Source organism: Panulirus ornatus, chromosome 67 (genome assembly GCF_036320965.1).
Source record: "Panulirus ornatus isolate Po-2019 chromosome 67, ASM3632096v1, whole genome shotgun sequence".
NCBI classification, from domain to species: Eukaryota; Metazoa; Arthropoda; class Malacostraca; order Decapoda; family Palinuridae; genus Panulirus; species Panulirus ornatus.
In genome coordinates this window covers 3700444-3723605 of record NC_092290.1, presented here as the reverse complement: position 1 = coordinate 3723605, position 23162 = coordinate 3700444, and the positions used below count along the sequence as shown (strand labels likewise).

General features: G+C 44.4%; 1 protein-coding gene across 1 annotated transcript in view; it reads left to right on the top strand.

The window, feature by feature from the left end:
* LOC139747192 (uncharacterized) overlaps window positions 1–21978 on the top strand; it is a 126844-nt gene extending 104866 nt beyond the window's left edge. The window contains 3 exon segments of the mRNA XM_071659183.1: window positions 19384–19622; window positions 20695–20945; window positions 20948–21978. Coding sequence (XP_071515284.1) covers window positions 19384–19622; window positions 20695–20945; window positions 20948–21822 — 1365 coding nt within the window. The 3' untranslated portion in view covers window positions 21823–21978.
* The last annotated feature ends 1184 nt before the right edge of the window (window positions 21979–23162 follow it).

The window sequence follows — 23162 nt, the reverse complement described above, 5'->3', positions numbered from 1 at the left end:
ACATAACAACAAAGTTTAGACCTCGTATAACGTTGCTAAATTCCCTCTGGAATATGAATGTGTGGTGCTGCAAAATGGCCTTTTGGTAAGGCATCAGGTGATGGAAGCACCTCACTTGCAAGCGAGTGGAGTAGGTATTTTGCTTGGAGCGGAGCGTTTCTAAATGAACAATATGGAGGAGGGTCTATTATATCTTTTTTTGCTCGCGCAGTTGATTGTGTTAAGTGGACAGCAGCAGCAGCAGCAGCAATAATAGCAGGAGCAGCAGTCATAGCAGGAGCAGTTGCAATGACAGAAGTAGTGCTAGGAAGCGGATGGGTGTGCACAGAGAGGCAAGTAGTGGTGAGTGTATGTGGTATGTGGAAGCCAGACGGTCAAACAGAGTCCACCTGGAGATGGTTGATGTGGGCCAAATGATGCTTATCTAGAGACCAGCTGGCGATGAGTGATGGCTAATATGTACCAGATGGTGTCGATCCAGAGCCCAGCAGGCGATGGATGAGGTGGACCAGAAGGTGTGGATGTCTTCCCAAAGAGTACTGTAGTTCGGGTGGAAGAGGTGCTTTGGTGTTCCAGAGATGGAAAAGATGGTTATAAGGATGAAAGAGGAGGGGAAGGATAGCCCTTCAAGGGATATCTATGAATGTGGGAGGTATAGAATACGCCGATACGGGATAGTAAAGTCTGTGGGAGTGAACCAAAGAGAAATCTGTGCCATGAGAGAAACCCTAAAGTGTAGAAATAAATCAAATTACGTCAATAGAATTTGAAAACATTTTAAGAATACATTTTCAAATACAGCACAACAACATCGAAGTTCCTCTTTATATATCCTCCATCAACTCTATCCTCCTACTCAGCACTCACGTCCACTCCACTGTGTTCCTGTTCGTGAATCGCCTTTTGACACGAGAGCATCAAAGGTTTCTGTCCAGCATAGAGGCTGTGGTCTCGTGCTCTCCTCTCCAAGGCAGATCAACCTTTGACCTCCTGAGCAACGAGAGACAATGACACTAATTTCCAAACCAAGCCATCAAGTACTTACACCCTCGACTAATTGCCCGACCTAAAAAAAGGGGGGGGGTTTACAAGAGGCTTTGAGAGCTTCGAAGTTAGCGAAGAGTTCAGGGTGTTATGTTTCCTACATGTGCTTCACCTGCTTGACGAACTGTGGGAGAGACGTTGTGAAGCATGGGAAAGAGACACACAGTCTCTCTCTCTCTCTCTCTCTCTCTCTCTCTCTCTCTCTCTCTCTCTCTCTCTCTCTCTCTCTCTCATCAGGGGTTGGTTGAGCGCCTGACCACAAGGGTCCCTCCCTATTCTAGTGTGATGAACGCAAGAACATTTTTACAACAGGCCACTCAGGTGTCAGAACTCACGACGGTACGATCCCTGAACACGACGGTACGATCCCTGAACACGACGGTATGATCCCTGAACACAACGGTACGATCCCTGAACACGACGGTACGATCCCTGAACACGACGGTGTGATCTTTTGAACACGACGGTACGATCCCTTAAGAAGGGAGGTACATATCGTCGTGTTCGCGGGTCGTACCGTCGTGCTCAAGGACCTAAGCCGCCACAGCTATGAGCCAACGACTGACAAACGTAATACATTTTCTTTCCAACAGAAAATGCGTATATCGTTACCCACAGTCTCGTTGCCTTAAAGGAAGTACAATACAAACAAATTATCCTCAATTCTGTTGCCTGTTGTGTGTGTGTGTGTGTGTGTGTGTGTGTGTGTGTGTGTGTGTGTGTGTGTGTGTGTGTGCTAAACCTTTCAGTCCTTCCGACCGTAAATGCGTTTAACATTTAAGGACAATTAGTGTCTAATTCCTCACGCTGGTTAATAGGCAGACCTGCTGAAACACTTGCCAGTGAGTCCCGGGGGACTACTGGCAGACGCTGGTCTACCACCACTTTTACAACCACCACCACCATTACAACCACCACTACAACCACCATTACAACCACCACCATCATTACAACCACCATCATTACAACCACGACCACCATTACAACCACCACCATTACAACCACGACCACCATTACAACCACGACCACCATTACAACCACCACCACCATTACAACCACGACCACCATTACAACCACGACCACCATTACAATCACCACTACTAACACTACCACCATCCACTCTCGTCTTTCCCAATGTCGGAGTCACTCGTCGGTAAGTGAACCCACCCAATCTCAGGTTATTCAACCCTCACCTGACCACAACACATGTATAACAACCATTTGTCCTGAGATTTGCTCATTACGTATTGAATCACCGGTGACGATATATGACCTAGTGATTGATCATCCGGTTGTAACACAGAGAGAGAGAGAGAGAGAGAGAGAGAGAGAGAGAGAGAGAGAGAGAGAGAGAGAGAGAGAACTGGACAGAGCCATTATTCTTCTTCATCCACGGGAGGTAAGAACAATTATAGAAATGGCCCGGATCTTCATCTTCTTCTTCAGGAATGGGACGCGTTGGAGATGAACACGAAGGGCAAAAAGGGTTAGAAAAAGAAATAAGGTGGCATAAACATCACTAGGAGGTAAACATTATAACCAGCCACTCAGAACAGCACTTCATCCCTTCAACTTACCTATGGACGAAGATGACAATATCTGTATTTGCAACGAAAATGGGATGTGTAGCTTTGCAACACACGCGATCGAGTGAAGCCGATCCAATACTCAGCGGAGAGATATTGGAGTGTCTGGTGGCCTTAACATTGTGTACTGGACGTGAGAATGGAAATGATGAGGATTCACAGTGAAGTGTGGTTTACAGTCGCCTAGGGAGGTGTGTGTGTGTGTGTGTGTGTGTCGGTCACCCAGGGAAGGGGAGGGAGGTTCTCCTAGACTCCCCTAAGTTCACCTGATTTACATCACTGCCATCAGGGTAAAGTGATGTGCCATATCGCGTTTTCTAAGGCACACTCAGTCTTCTATGAGGCGCCTGGGGCGTCTCGGTCGTCTGGGGTTATGCAGGGTCAGATAAGGTGTAAGTTAGGTCGTCTAAAGTCATTTAGGGTCAGACTGGGTCACCTGGGATCATCTAAGGTCATGTGGGGGTTAGATGGAGTCCTTGGGATCATAAGGTCATGTGGGGGTTTACTGGAGTAACCTGGGGTCGTCTGAAGTCATATTGGGGTCAGCTGAAGTCACTTGGGGTCATCTGAGGTCAAATGGGGTCAGTTAGGTCGTGCTAGGGTAGTCTAGGGTCATGTGGAGTTGGTTAAAATCTAACAAATCCCCAAGAAAAAATATACATATATATCAAAATTATTTAAAAACGCTCTAAAACACCATTTAATCCATCTCATCATCCATATAGATGAAGGATGAAGAATTCATCCGTATCATCCAACTGTGTTTCCACATCTGAATGTATAACCATACGAATCTTAATGTATAACCCCACGAATCTTAATGTATAACCCCACGAATCTTAATGTATAACCCCACGAATCTTAATGTATAACCCCACGAATCTCTCTATGCATCAGTAAAGACAGGTTCATTTGTCTTCAGCATGTCTGACATTCACCCTCCACCCACCCATTCCCCCAACACTAACACATCACTGAGAGAAAATCTTTTTATATACCATTGGAAACATTATGTATGTGGGTCCTTCCTGGTAACAGGAGCCACAGTGGGCCAGAGATGTAACCATTTCATAATGACTTATGATAATGTGATGATCATACTCTTCTCTACCACTCTTCCACCAACCTCGGTATAACATCACCACCTCCCTATCGTCTTGAACTCTCTCTCTCTCTCTCTCTCTCTCTCTCTCTCTCTCTCTCTCTCTCTCTCTCCTCCCCCCCTTCATTCTGTTGCAATAGTCTTCCTCCTCATTGGTGGGGAAGGAAGGGAGAGAGAGACAGAGATAGATAGCTTGACATATATATATATATATATATATATATATATATATATATATATATATATATAGATAGAGAGAGAGAGAGAGAGAGAGAGAGAGAGAGAGAGAGAGACAGAGAGAGACAGACAGACAGACAGAGACAGACAGACAGACAGAGACAGACAGACAGACAGAGACAGAGACAGAGAGACAACAGAAGCTGAAGGCTGCAATTTTGTTCTGTCATGTTCTCGGGAGATGATTCAGCCTCACTCTGGGGTCAGCGAGGAACACCTGAAGCCTAAGTTAAGGATCCCTTTCATTACAGGTATAAAGTTTCCAATCCTTTTCGTCCAATCGCTAGCAACGGCTTGTGACGGTAAATGAGGCTGATAAAAGAGATCAGATTACTAACATCATAGTCCTCGTATGATCTTATTTGTGATATGAACAATGACATTGACATTTCATCTAGCTGTAGGCGTCCCCATATTGTTCTACACTGTGTTAGATTGTTCTACATGGCTCCTAAATTGTTCTAAATGGTCCCCCATAACAGGGTGCGTTGTTCCCCTCAAATTGTTCTAAATGGTATCATATTGTTCTACGCTGACCAATAATATTCTGTGTCGTCCCTTGACACTTTACATCGTCTTATGTTCTCGAAATACTTTATCATCTAACCAAATTCTTTTCCCTGTCTTAATCTATCCTGTCTATCTGTCTGTCTATCTGCTTTCTACTGTAGTCTCCATCTATACGTCTTGTGCAGATATCGAAGTCAATCTATGGAGGTCCTTGGTGCTTGAGACATTATAGCAATAAGAATGATCTATCCGGATATATTGAAATATAGCAATGATATCTCTGGACACATGGTGTGATATAGCAAGAATCTCTCTAGATAGATGAATGATATAGCAGTGGCTCAGTTGATGTATGAATAATATGACATTCTTCATCTTTTGCATGTCGTTCTCCTGGCCATATTTCAGCTTGCTGTTCATTTTCTCTTCATCATGCATTTGATGTATGCATATTCACCGAGTCTTCTCGTTCCATTCGTTTGAATTCATCAGTCAATGTTCTCGTAATGAACTATGTTATTATTCCTTTTTGTTCTTTCATTTTATTCTTCCTTTTAAATTGCATTTGTTCTTCCTTTATGTAGTTGTTCTATTTCATTTCCCCATGTCTATGCTCGAGATGCTAGTGTGAGAGACGTTCTTATTATTGTCTCTCTCTCTCTCTCTCTCTCTCTCTCTCTCTCTCTCTCTCTCTCTCTCTCTCTCTCTCTCTCTCAGTGGCCCTGGCCACCGCGCCCCCTTAAATTTTCCTACCCTCCTAAGTTTCATCATCCCCCCTCACCCCACCCCTCTCTTTGTCTCCCTTGACTTCATTTTCTCCGCTCTTTAACTGGATCCATGCCCATTTCACAACCCATTAACCTCATAACCTCCCCATTTTCCTCTTCTTGCGTTCTCTCTCTCTCTCTCGATTTTCTCTCCCATTTTAGGTCACATTTTTTTTTTCTTCTCCCCTTTAATTATTCTCCCAATGAAATCACGTCCCACCTTGACCCCCCTCCCCACCTGTCATCCATCACCAACCTACCCCATCCCCTACCTATTTCCTCCCTATTTCCCCCCTTCTCCATATCGCATAACCCCATTGCCCTCCAATAGCTTCTCACTGACTGGCGCCACGAAGGTCGAGGTCAAAGGAATTGATCAGTTATTTTTTTGTGTGTGTTCCTTTGTATATTACTCTCTCTCTCTCTCTCTCTCTCTCTCTCTCTCTCTCTCTCTCTCTCTCTCTCTCTCTCTCTAGTGGAGTTTGTCACACGTTTAAGCACATGGAATGCTGACTTTGCCAACGTCTTTTTGAATAAAAAAAGATTCACTGTCGTAGGCCTTTCTTTAAACATTTCTAAAATAAGCAAATATATATATATATCTAGTCATCTTAACTCTGTTACAAATGAGAAGCATTGCTTTTTGAATGGCCTTTTTTTTTCTTTAAGGTGAACTCTTTAAACGGCCTCTTTAAACGGCCACATTAAACGACCTCTTTAAACGGCCACATTAAACGACCTCTTTAAAACGGTCTTTTAAATGTTTCCATTTACATGGCTTCTTCATTTTCTTCCTGCCGGCAGCTCTCGTCTTTCTCTTCACCATTTGCAGGAATCTTTTGTTCCCATACAGCTGGCCAATTCCCCATCTCCAGTTCCCGCTAGTTTGACTTTTTTATTAGGGGAAGGATTATCCTGAATAGTGTGTTAGGGAAGGGAGGAGCGAGAGAGAGAGAGGGATGGGAATGAAAAGGCTTTAGCTCGAGTCTATAGGATCGTATCCTCTTTTGGCTGATCTGTCGAGGCGATTCTCTTTCCGTTGATGCTTTGTCGATGTAATTCTCCCTTCACTCAAAATCCTGTCGACGTCCATTCTCTCTCTCTCTCTCTCTCTCTCTCTCTCACTGGTCGATGACATTTGGATAGAGTCTGTCCAACTCGATCCTTTATCGACCCCCCAAACATGAATGACATTTAGCGTAGAAAAGAGCCTCGTGTAAACCCACTGAAATATATCTTGACTGAACAGAATCATGGAATTAGATTCCCTCTTTCGACTATATGGTCTAGCAACCTCAACTGTTTATAGTAACTGTCTAACGGGGATGTAACAGTAACTCAGGATTGGATTACATTAACGGGAGGTCGATGACGGATTACATGCCTTCTCTAATGGAACTCATTGTCCTATAGTGTTGAATGGGAGCATTGGGTCTATTTACATATACGACGACTATGTATGTCGACCCTTAATTGCACCCAAACTCGTATCTTAGTTATGAATACCTTCCTTGGCAGTTCCTGTGATGGCTGATCCGCGGAGGAGGATCACCTAAATGGATTCATAGAAAAAAAGAAGGCGTCTCGAATGCCAAGTCCAAAGTTGGTCTCGGGGACACGAGAAATCCACCTCACCTTCGATTATTCACATCAGAAGAATGTTCATCATTGCTGGGAAACGGAACCAACCTTTTTTTTTCTTTTTTCATACAACGTTGTCGGCTAAACTTTGGTGGCAATATCCCCGAACGTGGAATAGAAAGCAACTGATGGCAGAAGTTGATCCATCAATCTTTCCAATAATAATATTATCAATTTCCTTTTTTTTTCGAAAGGGGCCCCGGATCGAGGGAGGGGTCGGGGAGTGGGGGCGCCGACCTCGGCGATGACCTCCGTGACTCTGCTGACGAAGGCTTGTGGAGGAGGTGTGTGGAGGGGAGGTGGAGGGGATGTTGGGGAGAGGTGGAGGTGGAGGGGAAGGGAGGTTCCTGAGGGAAGCCCTTGGAGCTGAGTCAGCCCGTTGGCACTAGATGCCTCTCTCTCTCAGCATCTGTGATTTGGCGTGGGGGTCAGGAGGTGGTGGAGGTCATGGTTCTCCATCCATCCCCTTGCTGAGGGGGGGGTTGGGTTTGGAGGAGGAGGAGGAGGCCGCCTTCATCCTCAGGTAGGAGGTGTGAGGTTGAGTCAAGGGTGAGGGAGACCAAGGCTGCCACAGGAGAGGGAGAGATACAGCCTCTCTTTACTGTCACACTGCTGAAAACTTTGACAGTAAGAGGAAGGTGACCTTTCTCCCCCACTGGAGAGAGAGAGAGAGAGAGAGAGAGAGAGAGAGAGAGAGAGAGAGAGAGAGAGGATCTCTTAAAATATGACACGGTCCTTTACCTCTGTAGTTCTCAGGTCACATGTTATCGACAGAGGGAGGGAGGAGGGGAAAAAGAGAGAGTGAGTTAAATGACCACCACACAGTTGGCAGAGTTACATGCCATAGTTTGAGAGAGTTGATAGAGGACTGAAGGAATCCATCGCTTCAACTCTCTCTCTCTCTCTCTCTCTCTCTCTCTCTCTCTCTCTCTGGAGGAGGTCTGAAGAGCAATCTTTTTTTTTTGGAAAAATTTTTTTTCATCAGTTTGGTTAAAAAGAAATATTTATCCAATGTAACCAACATTGATAAAAGTTGGTTATCAAAAGGATTATTATAATCATTGCTTAAATCATGACACTAATTATCCTCGCAGCGATGCTCTGTGTCTAAATGATTGCGATTAAGTTAATCTCAGGTCTGGGGCAAAGTGCCATAATTCATTTCAGTCTACAGTAAACTGGACATCATCTTACGTTAGTCTACAGTAAAGTGATCATCATCATTCACTTAAGTCTACAGTAAAGTGATCGTTATCATCATTTGGTCTACATCAAAAAGTAAACTCACCTGTATAGTTCAGTTTACATCACGTCAAACGCATTAATATCACCGTGTGTAAACTAACGTAGAATTACCAAATGAATTCGTGTGAAATGGAGTATACTCATTACACAGTTTATATGGAGTATACTCATTACACAGTTTACATACCAGTAAGAGAAGAGGATTACATCTCTGTGTGTATGAATACTTCTGTCAGGGATTAGGGAGGCGGGATCAATCATCAAAGACAATGGGATAGAAATATATCCCAACGGAGCAGATGCCAAGGTGATATATCCCAAACATAACAACGTCCATGGGGATAAATCCCAACAGAATAAATGCAGACACAATCAATCCCAACATAACAAAATCCATCATAATAAATCCTGCAAAATACATCCCAGTGGGATAAATCCCAGCATATTACGGGGATTTAATAAGGCTTAAAGTATTAACATTTCGTGCGTTAATTCATGACCAAATTTTTGATTGAGTAGTAAACAGTGTCAGACTTGTTGATCAAAGATTAAACAGTATATATAAGAATGAATATGAATGGGAAAATATATATGTAGCAAGATAAGATAGATAGATAGATGGAAAAATAGTAAGAAAGATGCTACATAATTAACACACACACACACACACATATATATATATATATATATATATATATATATATATATATATATATATATATATATATATATATATATATATATATATATATATATCATCAAGTGTACTACAGGCCTTCATAAATCTATGCCAAACAATGGACTAACAAAACAGTCAGTCAACAAAGGCCAAACAATAGGACGATGGTCTACAAAGGCCAAGTGATTCTACAGTAACACTAACAAAAGACACAAAAACAGCACAAACAAAAGACAGCCCTGGCCAGATGCCACTTACCTACCACTGGGCATGAGGAGACACACACACACACACACACTGTGGAAATCAAGAGCTTTTTTTCCCCAACACTGTTAAGAGCTTTCTGTATTGAGTTTCCACACTAGAAAAAAAAGAAGGAAAAGGAGAAAAAAAAGCTTCCAGTATCCAGTGGTGTTCCGTTACTCTCTCTCTCTCTCTCTCTCTCTCTCTCTCTCTCTCTCTCTCTCTCTCTCTCTCTCTCTCTCTCACATACACACACACAACAACGCACCTGTCCCTCGAGGCGCCCTTATCTGAGTACAGGATGAACGCTAGTGGCTCCTCCTCCTCCTCTTCCTCCTCTTTTTTCGGCAAAGAGACATCGAAGTGACATCAGACATCCCTCCAGCAGACCACATCTGACCTCCCCCGTCTACCATACAAGTCCAAATATTTTTTTTCCCTCTATATTCAGATGGTGTAGACACTTTGAATGACGGAAGCCGAACCTTTCACATCTGCCGGCCCCCTATAACCCAGTCTCCAAAAGAGGACGACGAACGACAACATCGCCAACATCCAATGCCATCTCCAACACCACCACCAGCAACATCACCATCAACCACTCCACCTCCAACACCACCACCACACCTTCACCACCATCATCCTCCATCACAAACACTATCACCACCACAACCCCCACCACTACCACAATACCAACACTATCACCATCACCACCAGCAACAGCCTCGACGCCACCATCTCCAACAAACACTCTTGCTCCAACTGGAAACAAACATGCAAATATTATCGTTGCTCTCCGCTATGTACGTGAATGACAACAATGAATAGAAATGAATAAAAAAGATACATGAATAAAGATAGGCAGAATTAATGTAAACATAAATACAAATGCAAGCAAAAGTATCTATCTAGGTACATATCTATCTATCTATCTATCTTTTTTTTTTTTTTATACTTTGTCGCTGTCTCCCGCGTTTGCGAGGTAGCGCAAGGAAACAGACGAAAGAAATAGCCCAACCCCCCCCCCCCATACACATGTACATACACACGTCCACACACGCAAATATACATACCTACACAGCTTTCCATGGTTTACCCCAGACGCTTCACATGCCTTGATTCAATCCACTGACAGCACGTCAACCCCTGTATACCACATCGCTCCAATTCACTCTATTCCTTGCCCTCCTTTCACCCTCCTGCATGTTCAGGCCCCGATCACACAAAATCTTTTTCACTCCATCTTTCCACCTCCAATTTGGTCTCCCTCTTCTCCTCGTTCCCTCCACCTCAGACACATATATCCTCTTGGTCAATCTTTCCTCACTCATTCTCTCCATGTGCCCAAACCATTTCAAAACACCCTCTTCTGCTCTCTCAACCACGCTCTTTTTATTTCCACACATCTCTCTTACCCTTACGTTACTTACTCGATCAAACCACCTCACACCACACATTGTCCTCAAACATCTCATTTCCAGCACATCCATCCTCCTGCGCACAACTCTATCCATAGCCCACGCCTCGCAACCATACAGCATTGTTGGAACCACTATTCCTTCAAACATACCCATTTTTGCTTTCCGAGATAATGTTCTCGACTTCCACACATTTTTCAAGGCTCCCAAAATTTTCGCCCCCTCCCCCACCCTATGATCCACTTCCGCTTCCATGGTTCCATCCGCTGACAGATCCACTCCCAGATATCTAAAACACTTCACTTCCTCCAGTTTTTCTCCATTCAAACTCACCTCCCAATTGACTTGACCCTCAACCCTACTGTACCTAATAACCTTGCTCTTATTCACATTTACTCTTAACTTTCTTCTTCCACACACTTTACCAAACTCAGTCACCAGCTTCTGCAGTTTCTCACATGAATCAGCCACCAGCGCTGTATCATCAGCGAACAACAACTGACTCACTTCCCAAGCTCTCTCATCCCCCACAGACTTCATACTTGCCCCTCTTTCCAAAACTCTTGCATTTACCTCCCTAACAACCCCATCCATAAACAAATTAAACAACCATGGAGACATCACACACCCCTGCCGCAAACCTACATTCACTGAGAACCAATCACTTTCCTCTCTTCCTACACGTACACATGCCTTACATCCTCGATAAAAACTTTTCACTGCTTCTAACAACTTGCCTCCCACACCATATATTCTTAATACCTTCCACAGAGCATCTCTATCAACTCTATCATATGCCTTCTCCAGATCCATAAATGCTACATACAAATCCATTTGCTTTTCTAAGTATTTCTCACATACATTCTTCAAAGCAAACACCTGATCCACACATCCTCTACCACTTCTGAAACCGCACTGCTCTTCCCCAATCTGATGCTCTGTACATGCCTTCACCCTCTCAATCAATACCCTCCCATATAATTTACCAGGAATACTCAACAAACTTATACCTCTGTAATTTGAGCACTCACTCTTATCCCCTTTGCCTTTGTACAATGGCACTATGCACGCATTCCGCCAATCCTCAGGCACCTCACCATGAGTCATACATACATTAAATAACCTTACCAACCAGTCAACAATACAGTCACCCCCTTTTTTAATAAATTCCACTGCAATACCATCCAATCCTGCTGCCTTGCCGGCTTTCATCTATCTATCTATCTTATATATATATATATATATATATATATATATATATATATATATATATATATATATATATATATGGGGAGAGTTGCTATGGACAAGGAAAGTGCTGGGAGTGTGACAGTTGGGGAGAGGGGGAGGAAGTGGTGTGGAAGGAGGGAGGAGCGAGTGTACTGCGTCGGGGAGAGAGAGAGAGAGAGAGAGAGAGAGAGAGAGAGGGGGGGGGGATTCACCCGGCAACGCACCAACCAAATCAGTTGTCATTAATGGTGCAACACACACACACACACACCACATTCCTACCCTCTCTCCCTCTCTCCTCCCACCTCCCTGATCACCACACGACCAGCAGCTGCCGCAGCTGTTCTTTTGAACTCACAAAAGGTCAGGGGGGGCGTCGACACCCGCGGAGACCAGCCAAACTTGGTCCTCGGGCCGTCAAAGAGACATAACATAGCAAAGTGAAAGCCATTCGACCCGGCCATAACACAGCAAACGCAAGCAATTCTGTGGAAAAATACAGAGGACGGGAAGTGACCCATATGTTATGCTTTGGAGCAAGCACCAGCAAAGAGGACCCCCCCCCCCCCCCCCCACACACACACACACACACACATACCCTCCGCACTGCTTTTACTTCCTCGTTCTATTGCTTTCTATTTGTCGCTATCATCATCATTTCTCTTTGTTTTTTTTTTTTTTTCAAGCGTTTTCTTTCATTTTCTAGCCTTCCCGCACTACTCGTTGCCCTGCTCAGATATAGGTCATGGAGGCCTCTGTTATCTACGCATAATATCAGCGGTGCTTTGATAAGTTCAGTGGATACATACTGCTCCCGATGAAGAGAATCCATTTAGCAAGAGACAGTGATGTCTTTGTACCCACTATGGAGAAGTGGCACGAGCATTTAGCACGACGGTACGACCCTTGAGCACGATGGTACGACCCTTGATCACGATGGTACGACCCTTGATCACGATGGTACGACCTTTGATCACGATGGTACGACCTTTGATCACGATGGTACGACCTTTGAGCACGATGGTACGACCTTTGAGCACGATGGTACGACTTTGGAGCACGATGGTATGACTTTGGAGCACGATGGTATAACCCTTGAGCACGATGGTACGACCCTTAAGCACGACGGTACGACCCTTGACCACGACGGTACGACCCTTGACCACGACGGTACGACCCTTGAACACAAAGGGACGACCGTTAAGCACGACGGTACGATCCGTAAACATGACTGCACGACTGTTCAATACGACGCTTGTGACCCTTGTTAACGAGGGTACGATGCTTGGTAATCGATGACCTTATCTTTGACCTGACCTAGAAGTGCCAGGTTGAGGGTCAGGTCATCGTACTTAGTAGCCGTCGTACCGTCGTGCTCCATAGCCGTACCATCGTGATCTAAGGTCGTATCCTGCTGCTCAATACGTCAAATCCACATGCAACTCCGCTACCACAAATACCCTCTCAATTTTTCTAACACGAAAGTGCACATCAAAAAAATCAAAAGACATTTTTTTAACCTATGATAACTATAGAAAAAAGGAAAAAACATCTCTTACCCAAAACATAAATCCAAGAACCGAAATAAAACTGTTGAAAAAAACGTAGAATCCAAAATAAGAGAAAAGAAATCTATTTTCCTCGACCTTTTTGCCTTCAACAGTGAACCTCCACAATCCTATAGGCTCAGCTCCTGACGCACGTCAGAGGTATCCTACTCTCCCAAGTCCTTCCATAAGCAAGGGAAGTCCAGACGGATCACACGCGAGGATGGAAAGGGGAAAACAATGGCATACACAGAACAGTAAGGGTGGAGTTACGACATGACAAGGGGATAGTCTGGGACTTACGCTAAAGAAAGAAAGAAAGGAAGAGAGATTATTGACTTGTGCATCACTATTTAAGGCAAGATAAGGACTTGTGTGTGTGTGTGGGGGGGGGGGGGGTTGTGCCTTAAAAAGGTAAGGGGATGGAGGAGTGGGGGGGGGGTTATCAAACGCTGTGGGACAATGGAGTTATAAAAGACTTTACAGCGTCTGGTTTGAAAAAGGAACATTTGGTGGATGTCGCGATGAGGCTGGAGGTTAGTAATGACACCTGGTAGTTAAAGAAGACATAATTACACGCTCTAATTAGCTGTATCCTGTTGATCCCGGATACCTTCTCTTAGGAGATGTTGTTAAGGGTACAGACAATTAATTATTTATCTACTCGTTTCCTACACCGAGAATAAGAAGAAAATGGAAGGAGAGTGTCAGACGCTCCCACACGAATGAAAATGAGATATTCTATATGATTTTCTACACATGATATCTATACGTAGAGGACTTATGAGACTTGCAATATCAACTTGCAATTTCATTCATTCATTAACTTATCGATAAATGCCTCAGGACCCCTTCCCCAGGAGTTTCTCTAGCTCCAAGGCTACGCTACTTTCAGCACCAGGGAAAGGCAGGATCCCCTATATAGAGTTAGTCTTTCTCGTTTTCATTTGACCTGTCTGTGGACTGGATCCACGCTGGTTGCTCATGGATTTCAAATTTCAAGCGGAATTCAAACTAAATCGAGGCATTTGTACCTTACTGATAATAAGGGATAGGGAGGCAAATGCCTTCATAAAACAGATATGAAGTGCAGTCTGTTCGTCTGAATGTTCACTGTACTGGAATCCCTTCTTTGGCCGTTCACTGTGTAAGATGCAGCAGATCAGAGGGCGAGCGTTGCAAACACAGCCGCTAATCTCCTCTCTAGCGGCACTTGATTGCCCACAGCGCCACCAACAACAGCTATGGCACCATCGCCTCTGGCAATGGTGTCAATACCATTACTTCTGGAAGCATTGCCAACGCTCAGACCACCACCACCATGACGTCATTGTCTTCTCCAACACAGAGAAGTGCACCGTCACCACCAAAGGCACCAGCAAAGGCTTTATCTCCAACACCAACGCTGATATTAGCGCCGACATGAACCACCTCACCACAATCACCAGCATCGCCATCACAACAGCCATCGCCAACGACATCACGGACGCCATGAGAGAGAGAGAGAGAGAGAGACTCTGCGTCTTGATATCCGACGCCAGGAATTGAGACATACTGCCTTACATACATAGCCGGCACTGGAGATATGACTATCTATCTATCTATCTATACCCATAAGGATTATCTATAATGGTAACTAATTACCCTAAATCATTTAAAAGATAATGCTTGCTTCCCCATGGGTCCTAAGATATCGTGTATAGAATTATATGAAACTAACCCAAGTCTTTATTTGTATACGAGAAAACTTTAATTTAAAAGGGTAATACTTGTATTACATTGAATATCATATGACGGGAAATGAATCAGTGAGAGTAATTAGGGATTTACCGAAACTGATGATGGCACAGTTCCGGTAATTCTAGACTGAAAATATAGAGATTCCAGTCAAGTATGTAGTGACCTTACGTATGAGTAATGACTTTCACCTTCTTATTCCAAAGGTATAAATGATAACGCGTTTACAAGGTCTGCTTGCCTGTAAGTCATTTACGGCCAACGCTTACGTACATTTGTAATTACAAAGTTGAGGTTTACGTGACCTTGAATGACACATTGTGTCTTAAGCGTTTGGAATTATCCACCAACTTCGCTCCTCACTCCAGCACCAGTTCTGCTGGAACTAATGGGGGTAGGGGGGATGTATATATAGATATATCTAATTAGCCAGAGCCTTTCACTTCTTCCAGAGTTAATCTTGCCCTTTGGGCATCTCAGAGGCGTCTTTACCAACAGTTTTCTATCTCTTTCCAGGAGTTAATGGAATTATCTTGGGCTATTCCTGTCCCAGACGCAGTGGCACGCACCAAGGATCGCTGAGCGCGTTCTCTAACTCAGGTTACATTGACGCAAACTATCGCCGTCTTTACGAGATTACGTTCTACAAAGCTGTGCTGTACATTTTCCTGTTACATTCTTCAATCGGATCAACTGAGAAAGATTTCCAGTTTTTTAAAAAAAACCGCGATATTATGGCCTATTGTTCCTTCAGCTTCCAAATTCGAGTCTTGGCCAGAGCCCTAGCCTCACCAGGAAGCAACACACAGCTGCAGAAACATGAACGAAACATTTGCTAGCGAACGCCACAAGCTTTTTCCCTCGCTTGGTGAAACAAGACCACGGCGTTCACTGAAGGAATGAAAGAAAAAAAAAAAAAAGATATCACTGCAATGTATCCTATTTCTCTTGATCCATCCTCCTGTGCGGGGCGGCGGGGATCTCGTGGATAGCAAGGCTATATGAACAGCTGGGGACTAGCTTTATAGATGACAATAGGACATGGCTAACCTTGTCAGTTTTCCCTAGTAACGCCCCAATCTCAAGCTTCGACGTTAAGGCTGTGTTAAACCCTTGATCCAGGACGCGGCTGTGTGTATATATATATATATATATATATATATATATATATATATATATATATATATATATAGAGCCAGCCGTGCGAGGAGGGATGGAGGAGGGTAAGTATTCAACACACGTCGAAGATTCATCGGGAAAATGGCCTATAGCACGGGAGGGAAAGCCGGCCACGAAGGAAAGCAGACCATGGACAACTGTGTTAAGTAACGGGGTAACAATACTTCGTTACTTTACTTACAGTAACGGGGTAACAATATTTCGTTACTTTATTTAAGTACATGGCTTCGTGAGCTCTACTCGAGTGTATATATTTCTCGAAACTTTGTTTTACTTAAGAAGTTCCGAATCCTTTACTTATCACTTACGTATTTGAATTCTGAATGTCTTTAGTGAACTAGACATCACAAGTCGTCTATCAATCATGAAGGGAAAAAAAAGGTATATACAATGTCTTCCCTTCACGTTACAGTTTTTAAGTAGTCACTTTTAAATCTCACTGTTAATCATGACGGGTCTGTAAAATCCCCTGACGCAAAAGAATGTATTTTTCAATATTCACGTTTTGATGGATTCGAAAAAAAAAGTCGCTAAACGCTCAGTTTCGTTCAATCTTTTCACGTTATCAACTGACGATGTAAACAATGGACACGGGAACATGAAACTTTCCTTTTTCTGTTTCGTTCCGTCGTTCTGATGGTCACTAATTACCACTGGATTCTTTCCCTGGTCTTTTTCTTTTCCTCTTTGTTTACCTTTTTGAAGTGTTCCAATGTGGTGGTGGCTTGTGGACGATGGATTTATTAAATGATACACCTTAAAGATGCCTTCCCTTAAATCTGATACAGATGGGGTTCCAGGAAATCTGGGACGCATACTGAGAAAGATTTAGACAATGGGAGAAAAAAATGTTAGGGAAGTTTCTGTGAAAAGATATGACACTAATAGATGCGTAGAACAGGGAATATAAGAAAGACATTGAATATATATATATATATATATATATATATATATATATATATATATATATATATATATATATATATATATATATATATATAACAAAGAGTTAGACAGGAAGATGTTTGGTTAGAGAGATAGTAACCAACATCTCCAACACACCACAATGAACACAGATATGTCATCGATCGAGGATCCATTTATACCTCCACCCCAAACCCCAATCACACCTCACCTCAACCCCTTTTAGACATAATCCTGCTGCTCTCAAGGGGAACAGATGCGCCATGAGACTGCGCAAGAACACGCGCTGTTTCCAAGCTCTGCGTAGGCCGAAGTGCGGCCACAAAATCTGCTCCACACCACCTATCGTCCTCCCACCCGACACACACACACACACACACACACACACAGCGAATCCCCGGAAGGTCTCGTTGAAGCAAGCGGATCGAGGCTTCGAGCCTAACTTTCCCGACAGATTCAAAGGGAACTTGGCTAATAAACATCCCTAAGGACGGTAGCCTCGCACAGCAACTGCCTCACGTATTTGCATATAGGATGAAGCACACACACACACATGTGAGTAGTCATATAATGACGACCTATCTATAACAACCAAGAGTTATAGGACTGTGTTGGTACTGGACTTTACCTCATGTTTGCCCTGAGAAGGGTACGAGAAAATGGTAATTTGATAATGATATATATATATATATATAGTGCATATAAACCCACGCTTTCATAGAAGACTCAAATACCCTCCAACAGCCAGTAATTTCCTGACGACATCCCAAGAGTATCAAAACTCGCTTCCTATACACCCAGCTATGCACTTACAAATACGTAATTACACACACACACACACACACACACACGAGTGTAGCACACACACACACACACACACACACACGAGTGTAGCATTCTTCCCCGTGCTGTACAATCAGGTCGTTAAAAATCAGTAATCACACATTTGTAAGCATGGTTATGATCTCCCCCTGGCTCGTTACCGATAGTTACCTTCGCCCCTGTGACTCGTGTTGGGGTGGGAATGGAAGCTATTTCTAACCCCACCACCCCTCCACCTTACCCAAATAGGATCATTCCCATTGGCTGGGCGGTGGTACCTTTTGAGGTTTATTAGTGGACGGGGGTTCGACCGACCCTTCGACCCCTCCCCCAAACACGCCTCTTTGGTATTTCGGAAGGTGGCGTGGGTTAACCAGAGGATTTAACAATGGTAAATGGGAGATGCAGACGCTTGCCCATAATGGTTCCTACCGTTGCTTATATTATGCATATAAACGACGACATTAACACACTGATGCAATACACGGTAATAAGTGGGCCTTCGCTGGTCGCTGGGATGCATTCAAACGATGGCAGGGAGCCACGTCTATCCCTGTTAGCCAGGCGTCCTTGTGTGGTGGTGGTGGTGTGGGAGAAGGGAAAAAGATACAAGAATACATGATTGCAGGATTGCGTTCGGTATGCATCCTTGCTGTGCCGACGTCGTGGTTGTAAGAGACGGGAGCCTGGAAGCTGCAGAAGCTTAGTGAAATGGGTTTCGAGGTTTAATGATAATATAATAATGATAATAATGATAATAGTGATAATGACGATTATAAGCATTATCTTAGTTATTACTATCATTACCAACGGTGATAATTGCTGTTATTATTATTATTATTACCATTATTATTGTTATGCCAGAGTATGAACCTGAAGGAAGACAAAGATAACCCACGCTAGCCAGAGGACACTGACCTCTAAATGGCTCGCTTTACGTTGGTCAAATTTGTCTTCGTGATAACGTGAAATCAATTACTAGTGGTAACTAGAATGTGTTATAACAAAATCAGAACACTGCAACAAGTACGAAGTTTTGGTAATTAAATGTTCTTTGATTAAAACTTTGATTAACCTTTGTCGAGCTTGCTAACGCATCCTGATTGCAAGTTAGTGGAATTCTATATCGAAGATAGAAGTAGATATTGACTCCTTTTTGGTGCTTGTGTTGGATTGTACTTTATCACCGACGTGGTCATCATGATGACCCTATTTGACCTGAAGTTCTTAAGCCCACAGGTGTACAAAAGCAAAGCTTTCACCTTCTTCCTCTTCTTCTTCTTTATAACCCTATTTGACCTCGCATGCCTCCCACAGGTGCCCAGCCTTCTTAACCATGACCTTACTTGACCTCATGTCTTCCTCCTACGGGTTCACGACATCAGGACCTTCATTATGAAGTTGTCTGAGCTCTTTGACCTGATCCTCCTCTCCACCATGACCCAATCTAACCTCTTCTCCCTCTCCCACAGGTACACAACGCCACTGCCGTGTTCATCATTAACCTGACGCTGTCTGACCTGATGTTCGGGGTGTTCAACCTACCGCTGGCCGCGTCGCTCTTCGGGCATCGCGCGTGGGTCCATACCCGTTTTCTGTGCCTCCTGTTCCCCATCCTGCGCTATGGCCTATTGGCTGTGTCCGTCTTTACAGTGTTAGCCATCACGATCAATCGCTACGTCATGATCGCACATCCAAGACTCTATCACAGGTAATGTGTCTCTCTCTCCGTCTGTGTGTCTCGTCTTGTCTGTGATCCTACCCGGTGGACGTGGCCGGCTTCCTGAGCACTGCAGGAGCCCTTAATAAGGGACTCCGGGTCTCGGAAAGCATCGCAAGCTACAGTGTGATTGCACAGTCTTGACTCTGTCGCAGGTACTGTCTGTCGTGTCTGTCTGTCTCTGGCTGTACGAGTCTTTTTCTATGTCTCCATCATGCGTGAGAGAGAGAGAGAGAGAGAGAGAGAGAGAGAGAGAGAGAGAGAGAGAGTGGACAGAGGTGGACGCTGGATACCCACGACCCCCCACCTCCCTCCGAGACCTTATACACATGAAGTGAACCGCACAGGCAACCTGTGTGTGTGTCTCCTTCCCTCCCTCCCTCCCTCATTCCCTTGAACGTTAACGTGCCCTAGTGAGCTGCCATCTGTTGCTGTTGTCAACTGGAGATGTTTGATGGCTGGAAAATTCTGCTGCGTGATTCAGTCATGTGATAACATGTCACATGACACCGGGAGAGTTCATGGAATAGGGGACAAAGAGGAGAAGGAGAAGGATCTAATGTCCCTCACAGTTTCCTGACGTTGCTGTGACTGGTGTGTATAATTTGTTTGATGTTCTATATAACCAAGTCAACATTTGATCACACACACACACACACATATATATATATATATATATATATATATATATATATCATCTCTCAAGACGTACCATGTCCGTTTGATTATATTTTTTGCAGGCTTTCGGAAGGGAAGGCTTCATTGTCAGTGGCGAAGTAGGAAGAATAAGCACGAAGTCCACTGCAGCAAGTTACACAGGAAGAGGGAAATATCACTGGTAGCTTGTGGCGACACTTGATGTCATCACTAATATTACTCCACCTTAGATTTGTTGTATAATGCAGATGTATGATGTATTACAACTGCAGGATTCACAGGAGGGGGAGGGGACGTGGTCGTTCTACAGCGGCCGTAAACTGGCATCGAGGTTTTGGATGATGTTACGCAAGAAAGCGTAGTGTGCCGGTGGCAGAGTTGACTGACGCGCAGTTTCTTGTTGCAGGTTGTATACGCGGACGTGGTTGGCCATCATGGTGGTTGCTACGTGGGTCGGCGCCTTCGGGGCGCTGGTCCCGACGCTGCTAGAGTTGTGGGGAACCTTCGGCCTGGATCCGGCCATCGGCTCCTGCACCATCCTACCCGACAGGGACGGCAATTCTCCTAAGGAGTTTCTCTTCGTCTTTGCCTTCGTGCTGCCCTGCGTGGCCATCTGCGTCTGCTACGCCCGCATCTTCTTCATCGTCCACAGAGCTGACAGAAGAGTCACAGTCACGGGCAGACGTTCCTCAAGGTGAACGGCAAACGCCACAAGCCCGTCCACACGCCCTGTCGCGACCCACCCACACTACAGACCCTCCACGCCACCCCGCTACAAGACCGCCTACAGCTGGAGACTCTGGTGAAGCTGTCGACCAGCAGCAACTCCGTGCAGGTGGAGATCTTGGAACCGGGGGAGAAAAGCCAGAGGGAGAAGAAAAGGGAGAGAAAAAGGGAGGACACCAGTGGAGGAGAGGGTGAGAGTAGTAAAGACGTGACACGAACTCCCTCTCCCTCCACCACCCCTAGAAACGCCTCTGTGGACGCAAATTCTCTCCTGAAGGCGGAGGCGAATGGCTTCTCCGGCCACAATTCTGACGAGGGTGTGACAGCAACGGAGCTGGTAGTTTGCTCCCCCATCAGAATATGTCCCCCTAGCACCCCAGGGTCTCCCGTCTCGGAGAAATCCCAGACCAAAATACGAAGCATCGAGCGACGTCCCTCTACGATCTCGGGCAAAGGCGGCGGGACTTTCTCCCAACTTCGAGGCACCTTCCGCAAGACTCGAGCTGGCTCCTTCATCGCTCGACAACCTACCCTTAGCGCTAAGGACCGCCGCCTCCTGAAGATGATCCTGGTCATCTTCATGTCCTTCGTGGCGTGCTACCTGCCCATCACCCTCGTCAAAACCTTTAGCAAGGACGACAACCCCATCCTAAACATCCTGGGTCTCTTACTCATCTACCTGACGACTTGCATCAACCCCATCATCTACGTCGTCATGTCCTCGGAGTACCGCCAGGCTTACGTCAGCCTACTTACCTGCAAGCGGGACATCGACCCAACCAATCGTTCCGTCACGAAGATATCCTGAAAGCGAGTGAAACGCCCTTCCTTATACCTCGGTCCTCGTCCTCCACACAGAACATCGAAGTGCATCGCAGAGGTCTCTCGTCTGGAGTAGTAGCCTTCGTCAGCGTCCCTTGGGGGCTTTTACCTGAAACGAATAAAGGACACACGTAAAAAAAAACAATGACTAAGAACAATGTACATAGACACGAAAATATACAAATGGTCAATTTTTTCTACGAAACTTTTGAATATTTGGTGTCATTTGCCTGTTTTATGATGTTCTAGCATTTACCTCCTGGGTCCAATAAACGAAGCTTCATTTTTTTCACTCTCTCTGTCTCTCGCCAGCGTCTAAGAAACCAGCATGTCTGCCGTCGTGTACAGAAATTTCATACACACATGTAGTCGCCTCATGTTCTCCTTGGAGGCAACACATGTGTATACATAGATGTCTTGGGGAACCTTATTTCCATCGTGCACACTGAACAGTCTTAGGTAGAAGCTGCATTGTAACCACTATCCCTATACAGCTCTCCATGGTATTGGTGTTCAGTTTGTCTACCGGTGGAGAGAATATCCTCTCCCATACCCTAGTGTCATCTACCGTTCTCTACGTGGGTTTCTATACGTGGGAGTTCTCTACGTGGGTGTCTATACGTGGGAGTTCTCTACGTGGGTGTCTATACATGGGTGTCTCAACATAGGAACATCATCACCGAAGTCTCTATGTGGGAGACTCAACATGGGTTTCAAGCCACCTTTTTCCTCCCTTTCATCATACACCCTTTACCCCTTCAATCCCTCTCTCTCCTCCCCTTTCCCCCAGCTCATCCCATACCTGCCGCTCCCATCTCCACCTACCCTCCCTAGTTTCCTCCCATTAAAAACAATATTTCGCATCATCGTTAATGTCTAATCGCTAAAGGTGAAACACTGAACTTTCAGTGTCTCAAAAGAAAAAGTCAAAACCAATTTATTGAAGGAAATAGATATAATCCTTTTACTTAGGCATTACAGCGAAGCAAATTGGTTAAGCATATTGCATTAATAAAATTTACGAATGAAAAGACATAAAAAGGATCATTTATATGGGTTCTAAAAGTATAAATAGGTTCTGAATATATAAATGAGTTTGGAGTATATGTGCTAAGAGGTTCTAACTACCTTTATAAATAGGTTTTGATCAAATATAAATGAATTCCGCCTGAATATGTGACCTAGTGTTTCTTAGATCTATGTTTTTTTACTACAATATATAAGTGGGTTTAGATTAAAGATATATAGATGGGCTTTAAGTAAAGACACCAATGGGTGGTTGGCTTAACGTTTAATTGGTCAATGAATTAGTATGTAAATGGGATC